Here is a 19,060-nt window from a genome sequence, read left to right as displayed (position 1 = left end):
ATGTAGATTAAGCTGTGTTTACTAAGCAATTCTATGGCGGGGGCACTGAGTCGATATCTCCAGGGTTTACAACTTTAGCAGCAGGTGGCGCTCTCTCAACAACGCCATAGACAACTTTTCTATATCAAATTTTTCGCCCAGTGATTGAATTTTTGGGATTTTGATGAAGGAAACTGAAAGTATATTTAAAAAAACATCCTCCCAAGATGTTTTAGTTGAACGTTGTACCTGCATTATTTGGATTTTTCTTCTATAGTTGGACAGTCACAACTTTTATTTTCATTCTCTTGATGAAAAGTAAAACTATTCATAAATAAAAATGAAGCAAAAAGTAACATGGTGTTCCTGATCTTTATAGACACATTTAAAATTCCAAGCACTAAGATATATTTACTTTACCGTCCTTTGTTAACATCTTAAATATCAATATTTTAGTAAATCTTATCACAGCCATAACAATGTTTAACGTGCTAGAGAGACCATGACTGGAACTTCACTTTAGATCTAAATGGCTGCCCGGGACAAAAACAGTCCTTGGCGTGGTTTTATGTGATGCCATTCTGTGTCTTTAAAGAAGCTGTGTTCATTCCCTTTCCCCTCTGTTTTGGAATCGCTCTCGCAACCTCCAGTAAACACGCTGCCTCCTTTCCTGGGCGGTCCTAGGTGACGTCACGTGTCACATTTAAATGGTTCCTCCCCCGTGCGCTGAAACACAAACCGGGACGGAGGGTCCGACTGAGAGCTCACTAAAGATTTTCACAACTCAGAATAAAAGCTTCTGGTAAGACACTTATAATTATTTTCTAACAATATTAGTCAGGGGTGACGCAATACGTGTGTGAGTTTTTATCAGAACATTTGATTTCTCCAGCTTCCCATGTTTCAGTCACTCCTTCAACGTCAGTCTGATGAAAGGTTTGTGAAACCTGTTGTTGATCGTCAATAAGTGTAGATACAAATTACACAGTATAATACAGAAAATAGACTGGAACTTGACTCTGGCGGATAATAATGTGGTTAGTCCTGCACTATTTGCATTCATCTCGGAGTTTATTTTTACCTTTCAATAAAACTAAATCAAGAAAATACTTTCTGAGATATGAAGTCAGTACATTTAAAATAAGAGACTAGGTGTTGATATACTTAATCCAGTTATACATGGTTTCATTAAAGTGCGGCATTTCAGGAAATGTGTTAATGTTCTGTCACTTTGTAACTGTTTAATCCTGCAACATGTTTCTGCAGGCTTTGGCAGCTAGAATATATTATAATCTGTCCTTGTACTATTAGTGCGAGTCTGATAGTAATATCACTTTGACCTTACTGAAAAAAATACCCGTCCATTAGCTGACCACACTAACAGAAAATCAACCCAGCCTAAATCCCCTCTTCCCACATACCAAAAACAAAAGCAAAAGAGAATTATTCGACCATGGTTGATGAGACTCAACTGTAAAAATGTCAGGTCTTATTCTTTCAATATCAACAGGCCTAAAGGTGGAACCCAAAACTTTTAAAGCTCCAGCTTTAGACAGCTCTTCCTCTGTGGCTAATGTGAACAGGTTAAGTTGTATAAAAAGTCAACTTGGAATAGGGAGGACACAGGAAGAGGGTTTTTCCAGGTAAACATTGATAATTACATTAAGTGGCTTCAGAAGCACTGCAGGGTATGCAGGTGCTAACAGACTTGGCAGCCCATTCTCATGAAAGAGAGTGGTAATAGTGAATAGTGTCTTTCTTATCTCCTCACGCACGCTGCCAGAACCCTCAACTGTCATCCTCCTACAGGTCAGGAGACATCGACAATGCCAGATATAATCCTGTCCTAAAGCTGCTCTCTTCATTCACAGGAAGAAGCGTTTCCAGCAGAAGAAATCGCACACAGCTGATCGTATAACAGCGGGGTTCCAAAGTAAAACAACGTAGGTGGATCTTCTACACCAGCATGCTGAGCAACTGTGCAGCTGAGCAATTGGTGAAAATTGTGTAGCACCTCGTCTTAACTGTGAAGGGAGGTTTCACTTCTCTCAAGGGCACTACAACAGAAAAAGATCTTCTGGTGTTGGTACTTTGGTGGCTTGGAACCTTTGCACGTCTACTGACCAAGACCATGCAGGATCTTAAAAAGTACTTCACTGAGGGCTTGATCCAGATGGCCATAATCCTCAGTCTGTGTGGCGTGATGGTTGATGAGGGACTGGAGCCCTACCTCCCTGCCTCCTGGCACGAGAGGATCCTGGGTCCAACCTCAGCGCTGACCCAGACACAGTTTCACAACCTGCGTAATCGCTTAGAGGATGGCCCCGGGCTGCACGCTAAAAATGTGGACCTGGATAGTTTCTTCACAGCACGTAGACTGCTGGGCTTGGTCCACTCTCTGGACAGACTTCAGGTAGGAAAACCTGCTCATTTTCATTTCTGTAAGGTCTCTGCTAACTAGGAATGTTTGCGTTCATGTCATCTAAGCTGTCAGGGCTCTGTTCCACAGGTTCCACCAGCGGAGCTGGAGACATGGTTGGTCCAGCGAGAGCAAGATCCTCTTCCTGTTGGATTACCGGGTCAGGCCTCACGACTGGCCAGAGAACCTCCCGGCATTGAAAGAGTCCAACTCACTTCATCCTTGGAATCCAGACCATTAGTTCTTACCCTACATGAAGACGCTGATGATGAGGAAGAAGATAAAGAGGTAAACTTCCATTGACGTGTTATTGAATAGGGTGTGTTTTAATTTAGTAGCTTCAGATTTGGAGACTTCCGACATCAGTGTTAAGTAAGAGTTAAGGTGTCTGCATGACCTACCTGCCATTTTAAAATACTTCCTGTTTGGCATCGCTTGTTATAGTTCTAGATTACAGTTTTTAAATGGCTAACATGGTTACCTTTGGTTCAAGGAAGCAATCTGTATTAACCTTTGTACACACCATAACCCTCTAGGATGTAGGCCAAGAACTTTGACAGATATTAATATTGCCGACAGAGTTGAAAGTTACAAGCGGTGGAAGCGAAAAGTAGACGTTCTGATATTTAACTGATTTTGTTTCTTTTTTTCGTCGAGTATTTAGCGCTGTAGTGGTTGAAATGAAACCGACAGACTTTGTATGAGTGCTTTTTATTCCTTTGGACACTCGCGCTAACTCAGGGCAGCATGTGAGACCGTGAGTCATCATAAGTTTGCTGCTCCTCTGATGACCTCATCAGGAAAATCCGTCTCACCAATCAGTCCAACTTAAACACAGCAGGCACACCCCATGCTTTAAATAAAGGCACAGAAGCAGCAGCCCGGGAATCATGTGCTTGTTTATATGAAGTCAAACATCAAATAATCGAATGGGGTGAAACCCGGATCCACTTTTTCCCAAAAAAAAACACATTACGTTTTATTCAAACGTAATGTGGAAGATTCATATTCATCACTGCAGTGATGGTATTTTGGCATCTATTTAAAGGTGGATCCAGAGTGTTGTAGGAAAAACATCGGTGGTTCAAGCCCAGGTTATACTGAGCCATGCAGGAATGTACATACGGCAACTGGATCGGATCTGTATACTAGTGTCTGTTTCTTCATCTGGAGTACAGGACAAACAGATTATACATGGTATAAATAGCTTCCATATAGCTTGCAAAGTATACATGTTGGCGTTCAATATGATGTGAATGTGGTTTTAGAGGTATAAAAGAAATAAAGGTGCCAAATCCCTATTTCTTCCACCATATTTTAAGGAGAAGACAAAGTAGTGATAGTGAAAGACTGAAGCATTCAGATCAGCGAATCTGCTGAAGCCAAAGCTCAGTCTCATTTTACAGCACGCCGCTCGGCTTTATGTTTGTCTTTTTTACCTTCACGGGAGAACACAGAGATCCCAGGATGTGCCAGAATATTCTTTTACTGTCAAAATGAAAGTGAGCATAACAGTGTTTCTGAATTCCCTCCAGATATCAAATAACACGCACACGCACACACGCACACACACACACACACACACGCGCACACAGACAGGCTGTTTATTAGACAAGTCCTGGCCTTGTGACCAACTGACTTGTTTTGAAACCTGATCAAACTGTTGCGTCCCGACGCACATTCACATCATTCAGTTTTGCAATCTCTTTTCTGTTTACTCCAACACACAAACACACACACACACGGATGTAAACAACAAGGGCTACGCTGCCTTTTACAGTAGCATCATTGGAAAAATTAGGATGTCCTGCAAGTGGACTCAACATGAATGTGCCACTCTGTGAAGGTTTGGGTATTTGTGTTGTAAACTACCTTCAAACGGGCGACTCTGTAACGTTGAGGACTATATAAGACCAAAACGATGTGCTGCCATTTTGTGTTCTTTCTGATGAAAATATAATCATTCCCAACATTGAATAATGTTACTGATAAAGACAAGAATGTTGTCAAAAGTTATTTTACAAAGTCCATATAGATTTGTCCTCAAGTTGATCAATCTTCTAATATGATGACAAGATTAGCGCACCAGTAAAACACCATATTTTCCAATATTTGTTAGCATAAATTATACCATACACCAGAGAAATGGTGTTTCTAAAGAATGTTTGAAATACAGCTTACGTTTAATTGTATTTGCCAGTCAAGCTTTCTGACTTTATAATAGGGTTTTTGAGGTTTTTTGCCTTTTTGGGGGTCTGTGTGGATTCTTACTTTACTCATATTGAACCTTTTTTCTAACCTCCTATTATTCCAGATATTCTTTCCCAACCCTCCACTTCTTACTTTCCAACATGATCACATTTTAGTACAGAGAATTATATACTGACCCATCTGAGGTATTCTTCCACTCACTACCAAGATTATATTGAGATGTTATTTTGGGCTCTTAAACAGCCTTTTCCAGTGCCTGGTGATGATGGAATACTGAGTCATCTTTTGCACCTGCTTTGTTGGGTGTTTCCTGAAGGCCTCCACCCTCAGTCTGATGTAACAGTTTATTCTTCTCTGACTCTGACTTTTAGCCCAGTTCAGCTTTTTAGCATCACAGTAATGTAGGGGGCACAGACAGATTTAGGCCACGTATGATCACTCGCATACGTGTCCCAACTGGCCAGCTGTTGAGGGTGTCTGGGCTTGAGCAAGGTCAGAGTTATTCTGAGCCTGGCTGTATGTCGCCGGGTAAAACATGAACCTTTATTTCCCATACATACAGGCTGGTTATACAACTGCATTATTGTCCCATAACTAGCATTTAACTGCAGAAACCAGTGGGACCAGTGCTTTAAGAGAGCAAACAACGCTTTTGTTCCCAGTAATCAATATAAACTGTTCACCTGTTACGCTGAGGGTCACCATTTATCTTCTCCCTCGTACACCACCTGTCAAAGAAGAAAATGTGGCTTAACCAAACTTCATTTTTATCTTGGTAAACAGGAGGAAACAGACGTGCATTATCACACTGGTGCTCTGAATGAGGGAGAAGAGGAAGAGGACACAGTACTTCAGCATTTCTGCAATATTGGGAGAGAAGGAGGGCCAGGATCCTCTGGAGGCGTTAACAACGGAGAGCTACCTCAGAATGAGCAGGTAATAACATCACTACGTTCAACAGTATTGGGTTTTTTTTTGTTTTTGTAACAGTAAACACGAGATTTGGTGACGTTCAGAGCGAAACCTTTTCAAATAACTGAAACAACAGATGGAAATGTGAACGATGGAATCATGAGATGGCAGGAACTGACAGGAGACGCAAGGGCACATTCTTGGAATGAGGCGCCTCAATTCCAACGGCTGCGGCTCAGCAGAAAATCATGGGTGACACAGTTGGGCAGCTGCACCCCAGGGTGCCCGTCACAGCCTGCTTTCATGTACTATCAACTAACACTAAGAGAGAGAGAGCGAGAGTAGCTCATTAGTTTACTCTTACAGGACATGTGGGTCAGACTGAAACTGTCTCAGCTGGACAGTAGACAACAGCATGTCATCATCACCCCACGGCTAATGATGCTCACTTTATTCATCATATGTAGAGCAAGATATGTATTCATCTTTCATTTAATTATTTAAGGTTGAAATTACAGTACGTGGTTTTATTTTACTTTAGCCGAGTTGGTTTAGTTTTGTTCTTCAAATCCCTTTACAGTGGGATTCAGCAGTTTCCATGGTGTTGGTGTTTGAGCAAAATTTCACCTGTTGAATTAAGCAAATAAATTTAAGAAACAAAACCAGTTGAGTTTTTCTAAGCCAAGAATTCTCTTCATCCAGGGTCACTGTAAGCATCACTTTTTGTCACCTTGCGACTGACATGTCAGAGTAACTATAACAACATTAAACCAAATTGCTAGTTTAGGTCAAAACACTGTGCTTAGTAGACTCCACTTGGTTGTTGTCAAGTATTTTGGACTAACATGTCTAGAAGCATGAGATAAACCACCAGTGACTCTGGTTTCAGGTTTCCTCCTCCCTCCAGGAGTGTCTGAGGCTGCTGGAGGAAACGTTTCCCTTTACAGAGGAGCAGCAGGTAGAGCCTCTTCTGGTCCCTGTTCTTCAGTACAGTATCTTTATGGACTTGTAATTTTCCTCATTTCTTGCTCTTTAGTTTCATGATGCTGGAGGTGGAAGGGGAGAGTTGGAGCTTCAGTCCCCAGGCAGCGAACCTTCGGGATCCTCCATCCTTCCCAGCACTAATCCTTTCTTGGACCTAGAGCTCCAGTGGCAGGACTTATTAGCTATTATGGAGCCTCAGGTGGCTGGAAGAAGACATTGATACTGAGTTATTGCCATAAGGCTTTAGTATAGTTATAATAAATAACATAAATTTCTAATCGATCTCCAGAACAACGCCGGCTGCGACACAAGTGCTTTTGAAGACACACAGAACTCAAGAGCGACCGAGACGTTTGAGACGCTACACCAGAACCAGGGCGTTGATGGAACTGAGGCTGATCTTGTAATGGAGACTTGGTCACAGCCTGGTAATTCCCTTCAGAAACTAAAGTCTATTACACTGTCTTGTCTGAATGGGAGTGGGAGATATGCTGCTCCTTCTATAATTAACATTTTGAAAAATGTCTCTTTGCTTTTAGGGTCATTGAGGCCACCAAACCAGTCTGAAATGGAGCCAGTTCTGCTTCCCCTCACCCCCACTGAAGAACTGGATGACCACAGTTCAGCCTCCAGCTCAGGAGTCTCTGGCGTCTATCCCTTGCAGAGTCCTCCTGATCACGTGGATCTGCTTGCTCAAGATCCTTCACCAGACCTCTGCTTGGGAATAAGTGCTGAGGATGTTATGAATCGGCAAACGCAAGATCTTGTGGCTACTCCTGAAAGTAGCTCCAGTCCTGAAAATGTTCATTGTTCAGGTGACTGTACAAACATTCAGGCGGGCAACGCAGCGACCCGCGGCCTCTATATGTCCCCATCTGGGGACTTTCTCTTTGATGAAGATGGCATTGAGGATGACGACGGCCTCCTAAGCCCACTCACCGACCTCATCGGGGATGCTGCTATCTTAGATGAGATTAGTCTGTTGGACATGGCTCTAGAGGAAGGATTTAATCCTGAGATGACGGCCAGATTAGACGAGGAGGGGTACCTCTTACGTGAAGCAGCCCAACAGGAAACTGCCAGAGCTCATTTACAATCGCATCTCGGTGAAGATCAGGTTCATCCAGGAGATTATCAGCAAGGTTGTCTCATTACACCCAAAAAATCATTTTACAGTGTTTGATGTTTGTTTTGGCTCGACTCAATTTCTCTTCTTCCCACCAGACAGCGAGACTGAGGCAGACTCGGACTCCGGGCTGTCGTTGGCCTTCAGCCTCAGCCAGGCCTCTCCGTGTGCTTCTGAAGCCTCCTCCTATTCGTCTTCATCCTCCACTTCCTCCTCTGACTCGGCAGATGAAAGTCTTTTCTCAGAAGATGAGGATGCCGTGGAGCTGTGTGATGGTCCACATATGGAGATGGAGGTGACTATAAAGCAGGAGGAGGAGGAGGAGCTTGGGGCAGTAGGGGGAAGTTACCCTGACCACGCTATGCAAACCTTTCATCAGAGCGATCAGGAAAAGAAGCTCCTCAGTGGCCTTCCTTGGCATTTGGGCCATGACCACACGTACCACCAGCCCATGTCATCGTCTTCTTCTCCATCTCTCCCAGTGGGCAAGATGTCTACAAAGCAAAGCAGATCCTCTGTGAGGCGCAACAGTGCCCTGCCCTATCATTACTCCTCGCACACTTCAGACGCGAAAATGTGGAGCCATGACGAACGGCGCGCACGAGCCTTGAGAGTGCCATTTTCCAACGAGCTGATCATTAATCTTCCAGTGGAGGAGTTTAATGACCTGCTTGCAAGTTTCCAGCTCAACGAGGAGCAGCTCACCCTCATTAAGGACATACGGAGACGCGGCAAAAATAAAGTAGCTGCTCAGAACTGCAGAAAGAGGAAAATGGATGTGCTGTTGGGCCTGAACGACGAGGTGTCCAGCCTCATGCGCAGCCGCTCCCGTCTTCTCCGGGAGAAGCAGGAAGCCATGAGGAATCTGCAGGAAATGAAGCACCGCCTGAAAATGTTGTACCAGGAAGTGTTTTCCAGGGTGAGGGATGGGGAGGGCAGGCCGCTCAACCCTGTGGAGCACGAGCTGCGTTTCGAACTGGACGGCAGCGTCGGCGTCGCTTCCAGCCGACGAGGCGGAAGGACGCCACTGACAAAAGGCAACAGAAAACAGAGGGACAAGAAGAAGTGAGGAAATGAGCAGAGCGTAGGAAAACGCAGGTGAAGATTCCTTTACGTGAGAGTTTCACACAAGTGCTGAATGAAGAAGCGGGGATTGTTCATTTGGCTGTGGGACTTAGGGTGACCGGACGCCCTCTGTTGCCCGAACACATCCTCTTTTTAAGGGAGGAATTTCAAAATCGTCTGAGATTTTGTTCTGCTAGAGCCTCAAACACGTTTACATTGAATCGATCGCGCATCTGTGCGTCATTCGCAGAGTAGTCACGTCCCCCTCCCCTGCAGAAGGTCGATGATTCGCAATGGAAATGGGTCGAAAGGTGCTAAATCTCAGGAACACTGCCCACGCTACTGCGTACATTTGAGGCCAGTAGTAATGGTTAGAGGTTCACATCCATTATCTAATCATATGCCCTTTGGCTGTGGGTATTGGTTCTGGTCTCAGTTGGCCCAGCTAAGGAAGTACTGTACTTATAAAATAAAAGATAATGCAAATAATCTCAAGCAGAACCAAATAACATTCTGCAAGACAATGTTAATTATGGTCATTTCGCAAAATTTTGTAACCGGTCTCTAAATAAACAACAACTTTTGCTTTCACACACGGGCTTCAGCAGCAGGAGTGACGGAAAGCCCAGTGCTGTCTGTAAATGAGGTTTTATACTGTAAATGTCTTTAGTGTATGGATTTATTCTCTGAAAGCGTAATTGTTTTTTTTTTTTTTTATACCTTCACTATTATCTAAGCTGTGAAAAATGACTATTTAAAAATTCTAAATTGGATGTGCTTCAGAAACATAAGCTGCAAACTTTAAAACAGGACTGGAACCTGTTACCAATCATCAGAGAGATATAAACACAACCGTGCCAAGACGTTTAATGAGGGTAATCTGAAATTTGCACTTCAGAATCACTGATCCAGTAACTGGTCTCGGCAACGTAAAGACAGCAGGATTTAATGTACGTCATCACTCGAGGTCGCAGGCTGGCAGGCAGATGTCTGGCCTAAAAATTAGAGTTAACATTTGAAACGATTGGCCGTTAATAGTCAATCATCTTTACAGGTGAGCAAATATGTAAGATGAATGGCCCCTTCATCCATCCAAATAAGATGAACTTATTTTTATTAAAGAAAAATGCTCAAGTCTGGTTTTCAGGGGTTTATCAGCCAATCACCTTGTGTAACTTTGCCGTTAAATGTACCATTTACTGTATAAATGCTGATGTACAAGGACTTTTGGCTTTTCTGTAAGATTAAACATGCAAGAATGAATGCATTTGCTGTACTAATGGTTCATGAGTTTTGTATGAAGAGCACTAAAAGACCAAAAGTTACATATTCAGAGTTAAGAACTACGGTTTTACAAAAACAACTGTTTTATTGTCCAAAACAAGTCCAATCAGATCAGCCATGACAGTGACATTACGAGGAAAAAGCGATGAACATGCAACAGGACAACAGCTAATCCAGTACATACAGATAATATTCAAGGATGAGTTAGAAAAGCTAGCAGTAGCAGACCCAGTTACAGTTGATTTGATCTCTTTGTCAGAAGGCAACCAAAATGCAGGAGTTTCCAATAAGAAAATTAGTATATATCATTTTAAAAACCCCAAAACTAAAACCAATCCAAAAATATGATCAGTTCAGATCTGTCAAAGGCTAACAAAGGAGCTAATCATGTGCAGCTATTTGAGAAAGTGAGACCTGATAACACTTTAAAAACCGTTGAGCTGAAAGAAAATCTTAAGACACATATGGAGTCTGCAGAACCTTTGGAATTTATTTGCCAGCTGGGTGGAGAATATAATGTCTTCCAAAATGGGATTAATTTTCTCTAACTGGTTCCATTACTTAGGATTTTAAAAAAGGTCAACATTAAACACCAACTACTGATTCAAAGTTGAGGTCAATATAAAGCAACAGAAATAAGGAATATTTCCAATACAAACACCTCTATAGAGCCCAACCACTCAGCAAGGAAAGATGACTGCACAGAAAAAGTCCATTTAAACTAGCTCAGCTGGGTCTGCTAACAGAAGAAGCTACTAATCTAACTGTAACACAGATTATATTGAAACATGTATGGCCGCTCCAGTCAACACGTAAAACACTACAACACGTCAGACAGGTACCGACACAAAAAGGTGGCCATCATGTTGAATTCAAAAGACGCCACCCGATTCGTTTCTGCAACCATTTCGTGAAGGACGGTTGACAAAGGAGTGTGCTGAAGCTGGTGCTGAGTGTTGCCTGGCCAGTTCACGCTAAGATAATACAATCATCAACGCCCTAAAGGTTTTCAAAACACGGGGGTTGAAAATGAAGGTAACAGACTTTGAATCGTCTCCCTTTAAAGCCCGGAGTCGTCGTCAGGAAGCCACCACCTACCAGCCAGAGCGGCGCCACCAGCAGCGCGTCAACACACAGACTAAACGTTGAGTCGTTGAGGTAAGGCTGCCCCGTCCCTTCCACTGCTTTGATGCTTTGTACTGTAATAATGGAAACTATGCAACAGAGGTCATCCAGTGTTTCTGATATTGGCAGTGTGACAACACAGGTTTCTGGTGTGGGCGTTTGCCCCCAAGCACAACTCCACCAGCACCACCCACCAACAGTAAACTACAAAAAGTCTGCAAGGTGTCAAACAAGCTGCAGCTACGAATCTGATTGACAAGTCGGCCACTTTATTTCTAAACTATCCGATAGGTTGGATGATTGCTTTTATTTGTAAAACTAAATTAAAAACACGGAGGGGCACTACATTCTAAGGATTTGGACACATCAAATACAGCAGACCGACAGCTCTACATTCACAAACATTTAAAAAATATATATATATATATACGCTTTGGGGCAAAGACTCTTTTCAGTGAAGGGAATTACTAAGACAGGCAGACATTTAAAGTAGGCTAACCGGCTGCCACCATGGCTGGTAGGATGTGCTGAAGAGTTACTGCTTTGAGCCCACATGGTTATCTTTTGGCATTTCAAGGATTTGATCAAGAAACATGGCATCTGTGACAAGGAGAACTCGGGTGGCACAAAGAGAAGATACTGAAAGACCAACACAACCCCCCCCTAACCTCTCTCCCTAAGAAAAGTACGATTTTGCTCCTCGAGCCACCACATTTCAACGGCAACTGAAGCGGGAGGTGATGTTTAGCTGAGATACGGGTGGGCATTTTTTGAGGAAAAGGGTGTCTGCTTCCATCTAGGGCAGGAAAACAAACTTTTGTCCGCTGTCAGCTACGTTGGCAGGTCGCTCCCCTCCACCTGCCGCTGCCAAAGTAGCTGCTGGAATCAATCACATGGACGACAGTTCACCAGTATGGAGTCGATTTCCTGCCCCGTTTATCCGTTCTTCTTCACACCTTTGTTCTGTTCCACTCAATTAGTCTTTTTTCTCCTCATCTTTCTTCTCCTCCTCCTCCGAAGGATACGAGTGCCAGGTGAGGCGCTCCTCGTAGAAAGAGATCACCACTTGTGGACATTTGACATTGGCCTCCTTAGCAGGTACGAGGTCAGCCTCGTCTGAGTTCTTCCTGTTTATTCCACGCCAACATAAAAAGAGGGCGAACAATGTGGCGAAGCCAACAGAGGACATAGAGAGAATATCATTAGATCAACATGGCTACTACAGTTCCAAATACATATCTTTTACCTTATTTAACATTATAACTTTTTAAGAAGACAACTATGGTGCATTTACACAAACTACACAATGAACCAAAAAGCCACCAACACCCACCACTTCATGAGGAACATCAACTCCCCACTGGAGTCTGTGGCACCAATAATCCTCTCTGGCTGCAGACCTCTGCCAAACCCCCGTGCCTTTTCTCCCTGAAGAGTGAAAACATCAAATTAACCCAGAGAAAGAGTGATGTTTCTCCCTACCTGTTGCTGGGTTTTTTTTGTCTTTGTCGTTTTACCTCTTCCTTCTTCCTCTTGCTCCCTCGTTCTTCAGATTCTCCCGTCGCCTCGGTGGAGCCTTTCCTTTTGCCCTCTTTCTTTTTTTCTTCCTTCTCTTTGTGTTTCTGCATGAACTCTGCGATGAGGTCCGGGCAGTCCAAGTTCTCTTCTGGCTCCCACGTGTTATCCTCACTGCAGAATTTAGTTATTCTTAGCACACAACCGCACATCCTTTTGGAGATTTTTATTTTGAACAATCTGAGACACGAAAAACTTTTACTCACTTAGGGAACCCCTTCCATTTCAGCAGAAACTCCACACGTCCCTTGACCAGTCGCCGCTCCAAGACCTTCTCCACTACATACTCCTCCTCTTCCTCCTCCTCCACCGGGGCTGCCGCTGGTGCTGCCCCTGCAGCAGCACCAGCAGGGGTAGCAGCAGCAGCTGGTGCTGGTTCTGGGGCAGATCCAGCAGGCTGCTCTTCCTCCTCCTCCTCCTTCTTGCCTTTCTTTCCCACTACAGTCGCCAGTTTGATGTCTGAAGAGGGCAGCTGTGGTGATTCAAAAAGGAAAAATGAATAGTTACTAAACCAGAAGTGTGAATAAAGGAGGCAACCATCAAGCATGTGTCTTTAACCAGGTTACCAAATGTATACAAAGGACAGAGGGGTCTATTTCTACACAGGGGTCAACAAAGGTCAGACATGAAATCATAATTATCACAATTATGCACAGCAGTGTCTTCCCAGCATTGCCACTCTGTCTTAGTCGTTAAGCATGTGCTTCCATCATGTGGAAGGGATGAAATGTCAAATTTGCAAGTAGCCTGACACCATAGCAGCCCGAGCCCAAGCAGCTCACCCATAATTAGCATGTATGAGGCACTCAAAGGCAGCCAAAACTGAACAAAATACTGAACATTAATAAAATAAAAGGCAAATTACATTTTTTCCTGCGTCCAGTCATTTTTTTGTATACGTTACACATCCTTTGACTCCTGAAAGTAGATTTAAAGTGAGAAAATCGGTTGGGATATCAATGTACATCAAAGATACATGTAAGTGAGAAGCGAACTGTAGCCGGCTCCCAGGGGGCGGTCATGGCTGCCAGTCTGATGGGCTCTTAATAAATGGGGGATAAAAACGCCTACCTCGACAGCCTCCGGAATAAGACAACCATGTCTGAAGTCGGTAGCTCGTTACATACTACTCGAGTCAGGCCGTAAACCCACGAGCAGATCGCACAGGTTAAAATGACTGCACTCTACACCCCTACATACAAGTGTTTGTTGAGCCATGGGGAAGCTAGCCTGCTGCACACCGATGGCAGCCATGCGCCACACATGCCCGCGCTGCAACCAGCTTAAAGCAACATACACACGAGTCCTTTTGAATGATAGAATGACGACAATATCCTGCACAACTGGAACTGCCTACATATTTACCAATCCTGATCAAGACTGTGATTTAGAAGGCCATTCCACTACAACCATAGGGCAACATGGCTGCCATGATTTAGCAGCCAATGTGGGCTAAGTCCTTACCTTTACAGAGAAATCCCCAGTAGCTTAAACGTGAACTAAGTTGCAGCTCTCAACCGAGCTTGTGTCCGCCGTATGGCCTGTGCGTGTGACAACACAGAACCGTAGAAAAAGACCTCTATCCACCCCAACGTGCTTTTCCTCTAGACACAACAATGGCCGCAGCGTCGCTAACAACCACCGTCAGGCCCTTTCTGCCCGCCAACAACGCACAGGAATTTACGTCACACTGATGCGCGCAAGGCATGATGGGGTATTGTGTTTTCGCTTTTGTAGTAACGCATTCAGTGTTCGAGCAGGTCACTTATACAACACACATTTATAACACATGGTTTGATTACATGATTTCTATTTTACTGCATCAAGTGGTATTTTTAATCCTTCAATTTAAAGGTCTAAAACACGATGCATAACTGCAGGAAAACCAGATAGCACAATAAGAAATGTAACCAATGTAATCACACAAACTAAATTATAACACTACTGTTTATTATCGCTTGACGATTTCGTCCCACTTCCGCGACTGATTCAACAGTGATCCAAACATTAAAAGATGAGTAGGAAAAAGCACATTTTGAGAAAAAATTAAGCCAACGTACTTTGATAAAAGCACATTTTTTTATAACATTGTGCGCCTTAAAAGAAAACAATACATCAACATGTTCTCCAGCTTGCTACGAACGTTTGTACAAAAGCACAATGGCAAGTAGATGTAATTCGGCCTCTGCCAAAGTACTTTGTAAAGTTGCTTTAATTCTAACGTGGACATAATTCATTGTGTTTCATCAACTATGCAGCTAGCCTTCCATGAGTCTTACCTTTATATTAAAGGCTTTGGCAACTCTTGTGGGCCCCACTTCATCCCACTTTTCCGCTGTCGAAAATGGTGATGGTGGGGGTCTACTGGAGACACGGGTGGTCTCACTCTGCCCGCCAAAAGCGGCAGTGGAAACGCAAGGTTTTCTGGTAAATGAAGTCTTTCCATTACAGGCGCAGTACACGCTTAACAATGAAGGAACAGCGCTTTTTCAGTTAAACGACACCATATCATTCAGATTTTATAAATCCAAATCAACCCATTAAGGAAGAACAACTCATGAATCTGTTTAATCTGCTAAATCAAGTTGACCCCATGTAAAACTGAGAAAAAAGAGCACTATACATCAGTGTATCTGGCAACCACAGTCTGTTATAAACCATTTGACCTATTTTTCTTATCTATTAACACTCTTGAAATGACATGTATTCTGCAGCAATGATGAATCCCAGTCTGGTTACACTAGCAGACCAGATTCTTCAGATCGTAGCAGACCCATATGTGTCATTGCAAGGACAAGTTTGAACATCAACACATCTTAACAGCATGGAGGAGATATCAAGACACTGGCTGTTAAACAAGGAGGGCCAGACATGTTCACATTAGGCACATGGAGCAGGAATGATAATGGCTCCTTTATTCAAGAGGAAAAAGGAGAACTACCAGGTTCCTATAAAATGACCCCACATACACAAAGGTCATTTCATGCCTAAACCAATCTCCCAGAACCAGAATTACTAAGGATTGGATGAGGGCCCTCACAATTCATTATTTGGATACAATTATTTGGATTACACACTAATTTTGCACAGTTTGAGTTGCTGGTGTAAAATCAAGCTGAATGAGCCCATGATTTCAATATGATTGCTTTAATATTTGGATTCTGAACGCGCCCTAAGGGAGGTGGTTGGTTTTTACTGGTTGCTACCTCATTTGTGCTCAAGAAATTATAATTTAGTTGCCAAGGCCTGATGTATGATTTTAAGTTTTGCTTGCCTTAATGTGCAGTGTATTTTAGTTTAGATTGAGACATTTGCTTCTGTTGTGGAATGATGCTCCTTTCTTTCTTTTGTTTTATACTCTGAGCTAATTTATCGGTCTTCAGAATACATCCAGTTATCAAAAAGTCATTACTTCAGGCACCAGCAGTTTCCAGGTTAGAGCAGCAAAGTTTTACTGCTGACGGTAACAGGAAAAAAGAACAAGATCAAATCCTGAGCACTTCTAAAAACCGTTTCTGTCTTATCTGCTGTAATTTGCTGATGCTGCCCTCACAAAATTTCTAAAAGCTAGTCTAGTGAGGCCAAGCGCCTGCTGCCGCCGTCTCCTGAGGGCATTTACTGCACCGTGAAGATCGATGCATTCTTTTCCCCCCATCATGTTGTGGCTGTAAAAAAAAAACCAAAAACTTTTCTCCACTCAAGCTGACACATTATCCGTCAGATTTCTCTTACAGCATTTTAAATAATTAATTTTGAGGTGATATAATTAATCAACTGCAAGGAACATACTTTGGTAGATTTTCATAATTCATTATTTTGATTAATATACTCATTATCTGCTGAGAAAGAACAAATGTTTGGTTGCAGATACATTAAACACAGGTCTATGGTCACATTACATTAATCATATTGTCACTCATCCTTGTTGTTTAATGAAGAGATTTGATGGATGCTGATTTATTTATCACACTAGACTACATTTAATCAATATTATTTAGATCATTTTAAGACACTGAACAATTTGTTTTATGATTTAAAAAAAAATAGAATTCAGCCTTTATTTGGTCAGTCTCATTAAGAAACAATGATACAATTGGCCCCTTTTCAAAGGGAAGCCCGATCAGTATTGCAGCCTTTTCATTTTTTAAAAAAAAAAAAACAACACAGAAATATACTAGAAATAGAAACAAAAATCTCGAAATATTGTGACTAACACCGGTAATATACCAGTATACTCTTTATAGGAAGTAGTCATATAAGGTTACATAACATAGTAGATTGCTTTTCAATGATCAAAGGTCAAAGTCTAGAATCCAGAACATCTCCAACATTTATTTAGGTCTTTCCTGGTCCATCATTGACATTTCCTGAACATTTCATTAAAATCTGGCAATAACCTTTGAAGTTCTTTTGCCAATTAACAGCCAGACAAACAGATATACAGACACTGGCTATAGCCTCCTTGGCAGAGGTAATAAAACTTATCCGACTTTGAGCCTGCAAATAGTCTTTAAGGGACAAAATATACACAGCAATTTCAACATTTACAATCAATATCTGCATTAGTTTTAACTGTAGTTTTTAATGTGACACTGTTACCTGCAAGGTGAACAGCTGATTCATATTTTCTCCTAGTTTATTAAATAGAAATTGTGTATTGTTATATGATAAATGTATTATTTATGACATTTCAACCGAGTTGAGCTTTATTGTAGAGCGGTCAGCCAGAAGCTTCTCGTCGTTGAAACAACTGTGAATATCCTAAGGATTGCATTAAATAGAAAAATAAAGAACTGGATGCACACAATATATTCAGAATGAATTTTATTGTTGGTAATGGTTTATAACATCAAAACGTCGAATATTGGGTTTATTGATGGCATTACTGAACCCAAGCAGGATGATATAAATGATAATTTTACAAAAGCGCCCCCACTCTTACTGTGTCGTTCTTGTGCCATCTAGTGGCCACACGTGTCAATTGCAACCCAAAGGCAGGAACTACACGTCACACAAGATGTATGTATATCGTTTAATCGTTTAGTAGTTAAAAATATTTAGACGATAACTATATATATTGTGATAAAATTTAATGATTTTTTTGTTGAGAGAGCAGAGGATGGATTCCCTCACCTGACACTGCCGTTTGCTGGACCATATATTTAAAAGCATAAAGCTACTTAATAAACAATTTAAATTCTTCGATATTTTTATCATTACTTTACTTTATTCATAAAAATAATTAGTGTTAATCTTCTGATGCAAGACGAGAAGCAACATAAGAAGTTGATGTGATATTACACAGTAGAAATAAGCAGCACACAGGCAACACACGTACAATAGTACTTAAATGTTAACAATACAATAATAAACAACAATAAAAAAAACATGTTTGCAAAATACCTATGCTGAAACAGTTTGCTTTCTGTAATTATTATTACAACACTTTATCCTTTTCAAAACGTCAAAATAATTAACATCCCAGACTCACTCCCCCCCTCCCATAAGCTCACTGAGATTCTAAATTCTGTTTATTCAGACCTCCTTTGAGGTTAAAGCGTCATTTCAGACCGCGAAAAATGTCTACCTGTAAATGCCAGAGCACAAAACTTGAAAATAAATTTGATTTGTTTGACCCTGCGTGACGGCTTTATCATGCAGTACCTATTTTAACCACCAGATGGTACTTTTGAGTGATATTAATATATAAATCGTATGTATTCGTTTTATTTGCAGTATATACGAGTAAATCTTTATTCACTATTGATATTAAGTCAAAAATGTTTTCTTTAGCCAGGTGGGATTTGAAATGAGTTTTCAGTGGCTTCATATTATATCAAGTAGAAATAGTCAAAGAATACACATTTATAAAACTGTCAGATAGATAGATAGATAGATAGATAGATAGATAGATAGATAGATAGATAGATATTTTATTTGAATATGAAAGGGATATGATGTAGAAGTGTGTGCTGATCAGTTCATGTTGTGTTTAAGAATGTGCTCCAGGCATCAACATTTCTGCACACACCCCTTAATACACATGCTGTGCGGCATGCCCCAGGCTCTGTGTGTGTGTGCATCTGTGTGTGTGTGTGCATGTGTGTTTGTGTGTGATGGAGGCACAGAGCCATTGCCCTACTGCTGAACCTCCTCCATCTCTATCCCATGCCTGAAATATGCAACTCAGTGCAACTCAGTGATCTCAGCCCTGTAGCATCTCCAATTTCTTTACATCCAAATAAAGAGAAAGAATAAGTGGCATAAACATGAAGCTGTGTTCTGCGTGCACGTGTAGTTGCAGCGCTGGAATGCTGGAATGCTGCAGCTCCTCGTGGTTGTGCAGACTGAACTCACGTGACTGCAGCTGCTTTCACACT

The 19,060-nt window shown here is 41.9% G+C and overlaps 2 protein-coding genes across 3 annotated transcripts in view; one reads left to right on the top strand and one right to left on the bottom strand.

Annotated features, from left to right (window-relative positions):
* The first annotated feature begins 50 nt into the window (after positions 1–50).
* On the top strand, positions 51–9,972 carry nfe2l1a (nfe2 like bZIP transcription factor 1a). Of its 2 annotated transcripts, XM_057014033.1 has the most exons (10): positions 51–781; positions 1,851–2,392; positions 2,489–2,686; positions 5,393–5,545; positions 6,411–6,479; positions 6,558–6,704; positions 6,795–6,933; positions 7,045–7,647; positions 7,730–7,926; positions 8,011–9,972. In XM_057014033.1, the coding sequence occupies exons 2-10, from the start codon at positions 2,111–2,113 to the stop codon at positions 8,698–8,700; spliced, it is 2,478 nt and encodes an 825-aa protein (XP_056870013.1). In that variant the 5' UTR covers positions 51–781; positions 1,851–2,110; the 3' UTR covers positions 8,701–9,972. The 2 variants fall into 2 exon arrangements, with proteins under 2 accessions (XP_056870013.1, XP_056870011.1); XM_057014031.1 differs by having other exon boundaries at positions 7,730–9,972.
* Positions 9,973–10,045: 73 nt separating this feature from the next.
* The window catches only part of cbx1a (chromobox homolog 1a (HP1 beta homolog Drosophila)), a 33,537-nt gene continuing 24,522 nt past the window's right edge, over positions 10,046–19,060 (bottom strand). The window contains exons 2-6 of the mRNA XM_057015426.1: positions 14,960–15,143; positions 12,887–13,152; positions 12,623–12,794; positions 12,439–12,533; positions 10,046–12,232 (exon numbers count right to left, since the gene is read on the bottom strand). Of these exons, the coding sequence (XP_056871406.1) occupies positions 12,082–12,232; positions 12,439–12,533; positions 12,623–12,794; positions 12,887–13,152; positions 14,960–15,143 (868 nt within the window). The 3' untranslated portion in view covers positions 10,046–12,081. The remainder of the gene's footprint in view (positions 12,233–12,438; positions 12,534–12,622; positions 12,795–12,886; positions 13,153–14,959; positions 15,144–19,060) is intronic.

This window comes from Takifugu flavidus, chromosome 18 (genome assembly GCF_003711565.1).
Source record: "Takifugu flavidus isolate HTHZ2018 chromosome 18, ASM371156v2, whole genome shotgun sequence".
NCBI lineage: Eukaryota > Metazoa > Chordata > Actinopteri > Tetraodontiformes > Tetraodontidae > Takifugu > Takifugu flavidus.
The sequence above is the reverse complement of the archived record's forward strand: the minus strand, read 5'-3'. Positions and strand labels throughout refer to the sequence as shown.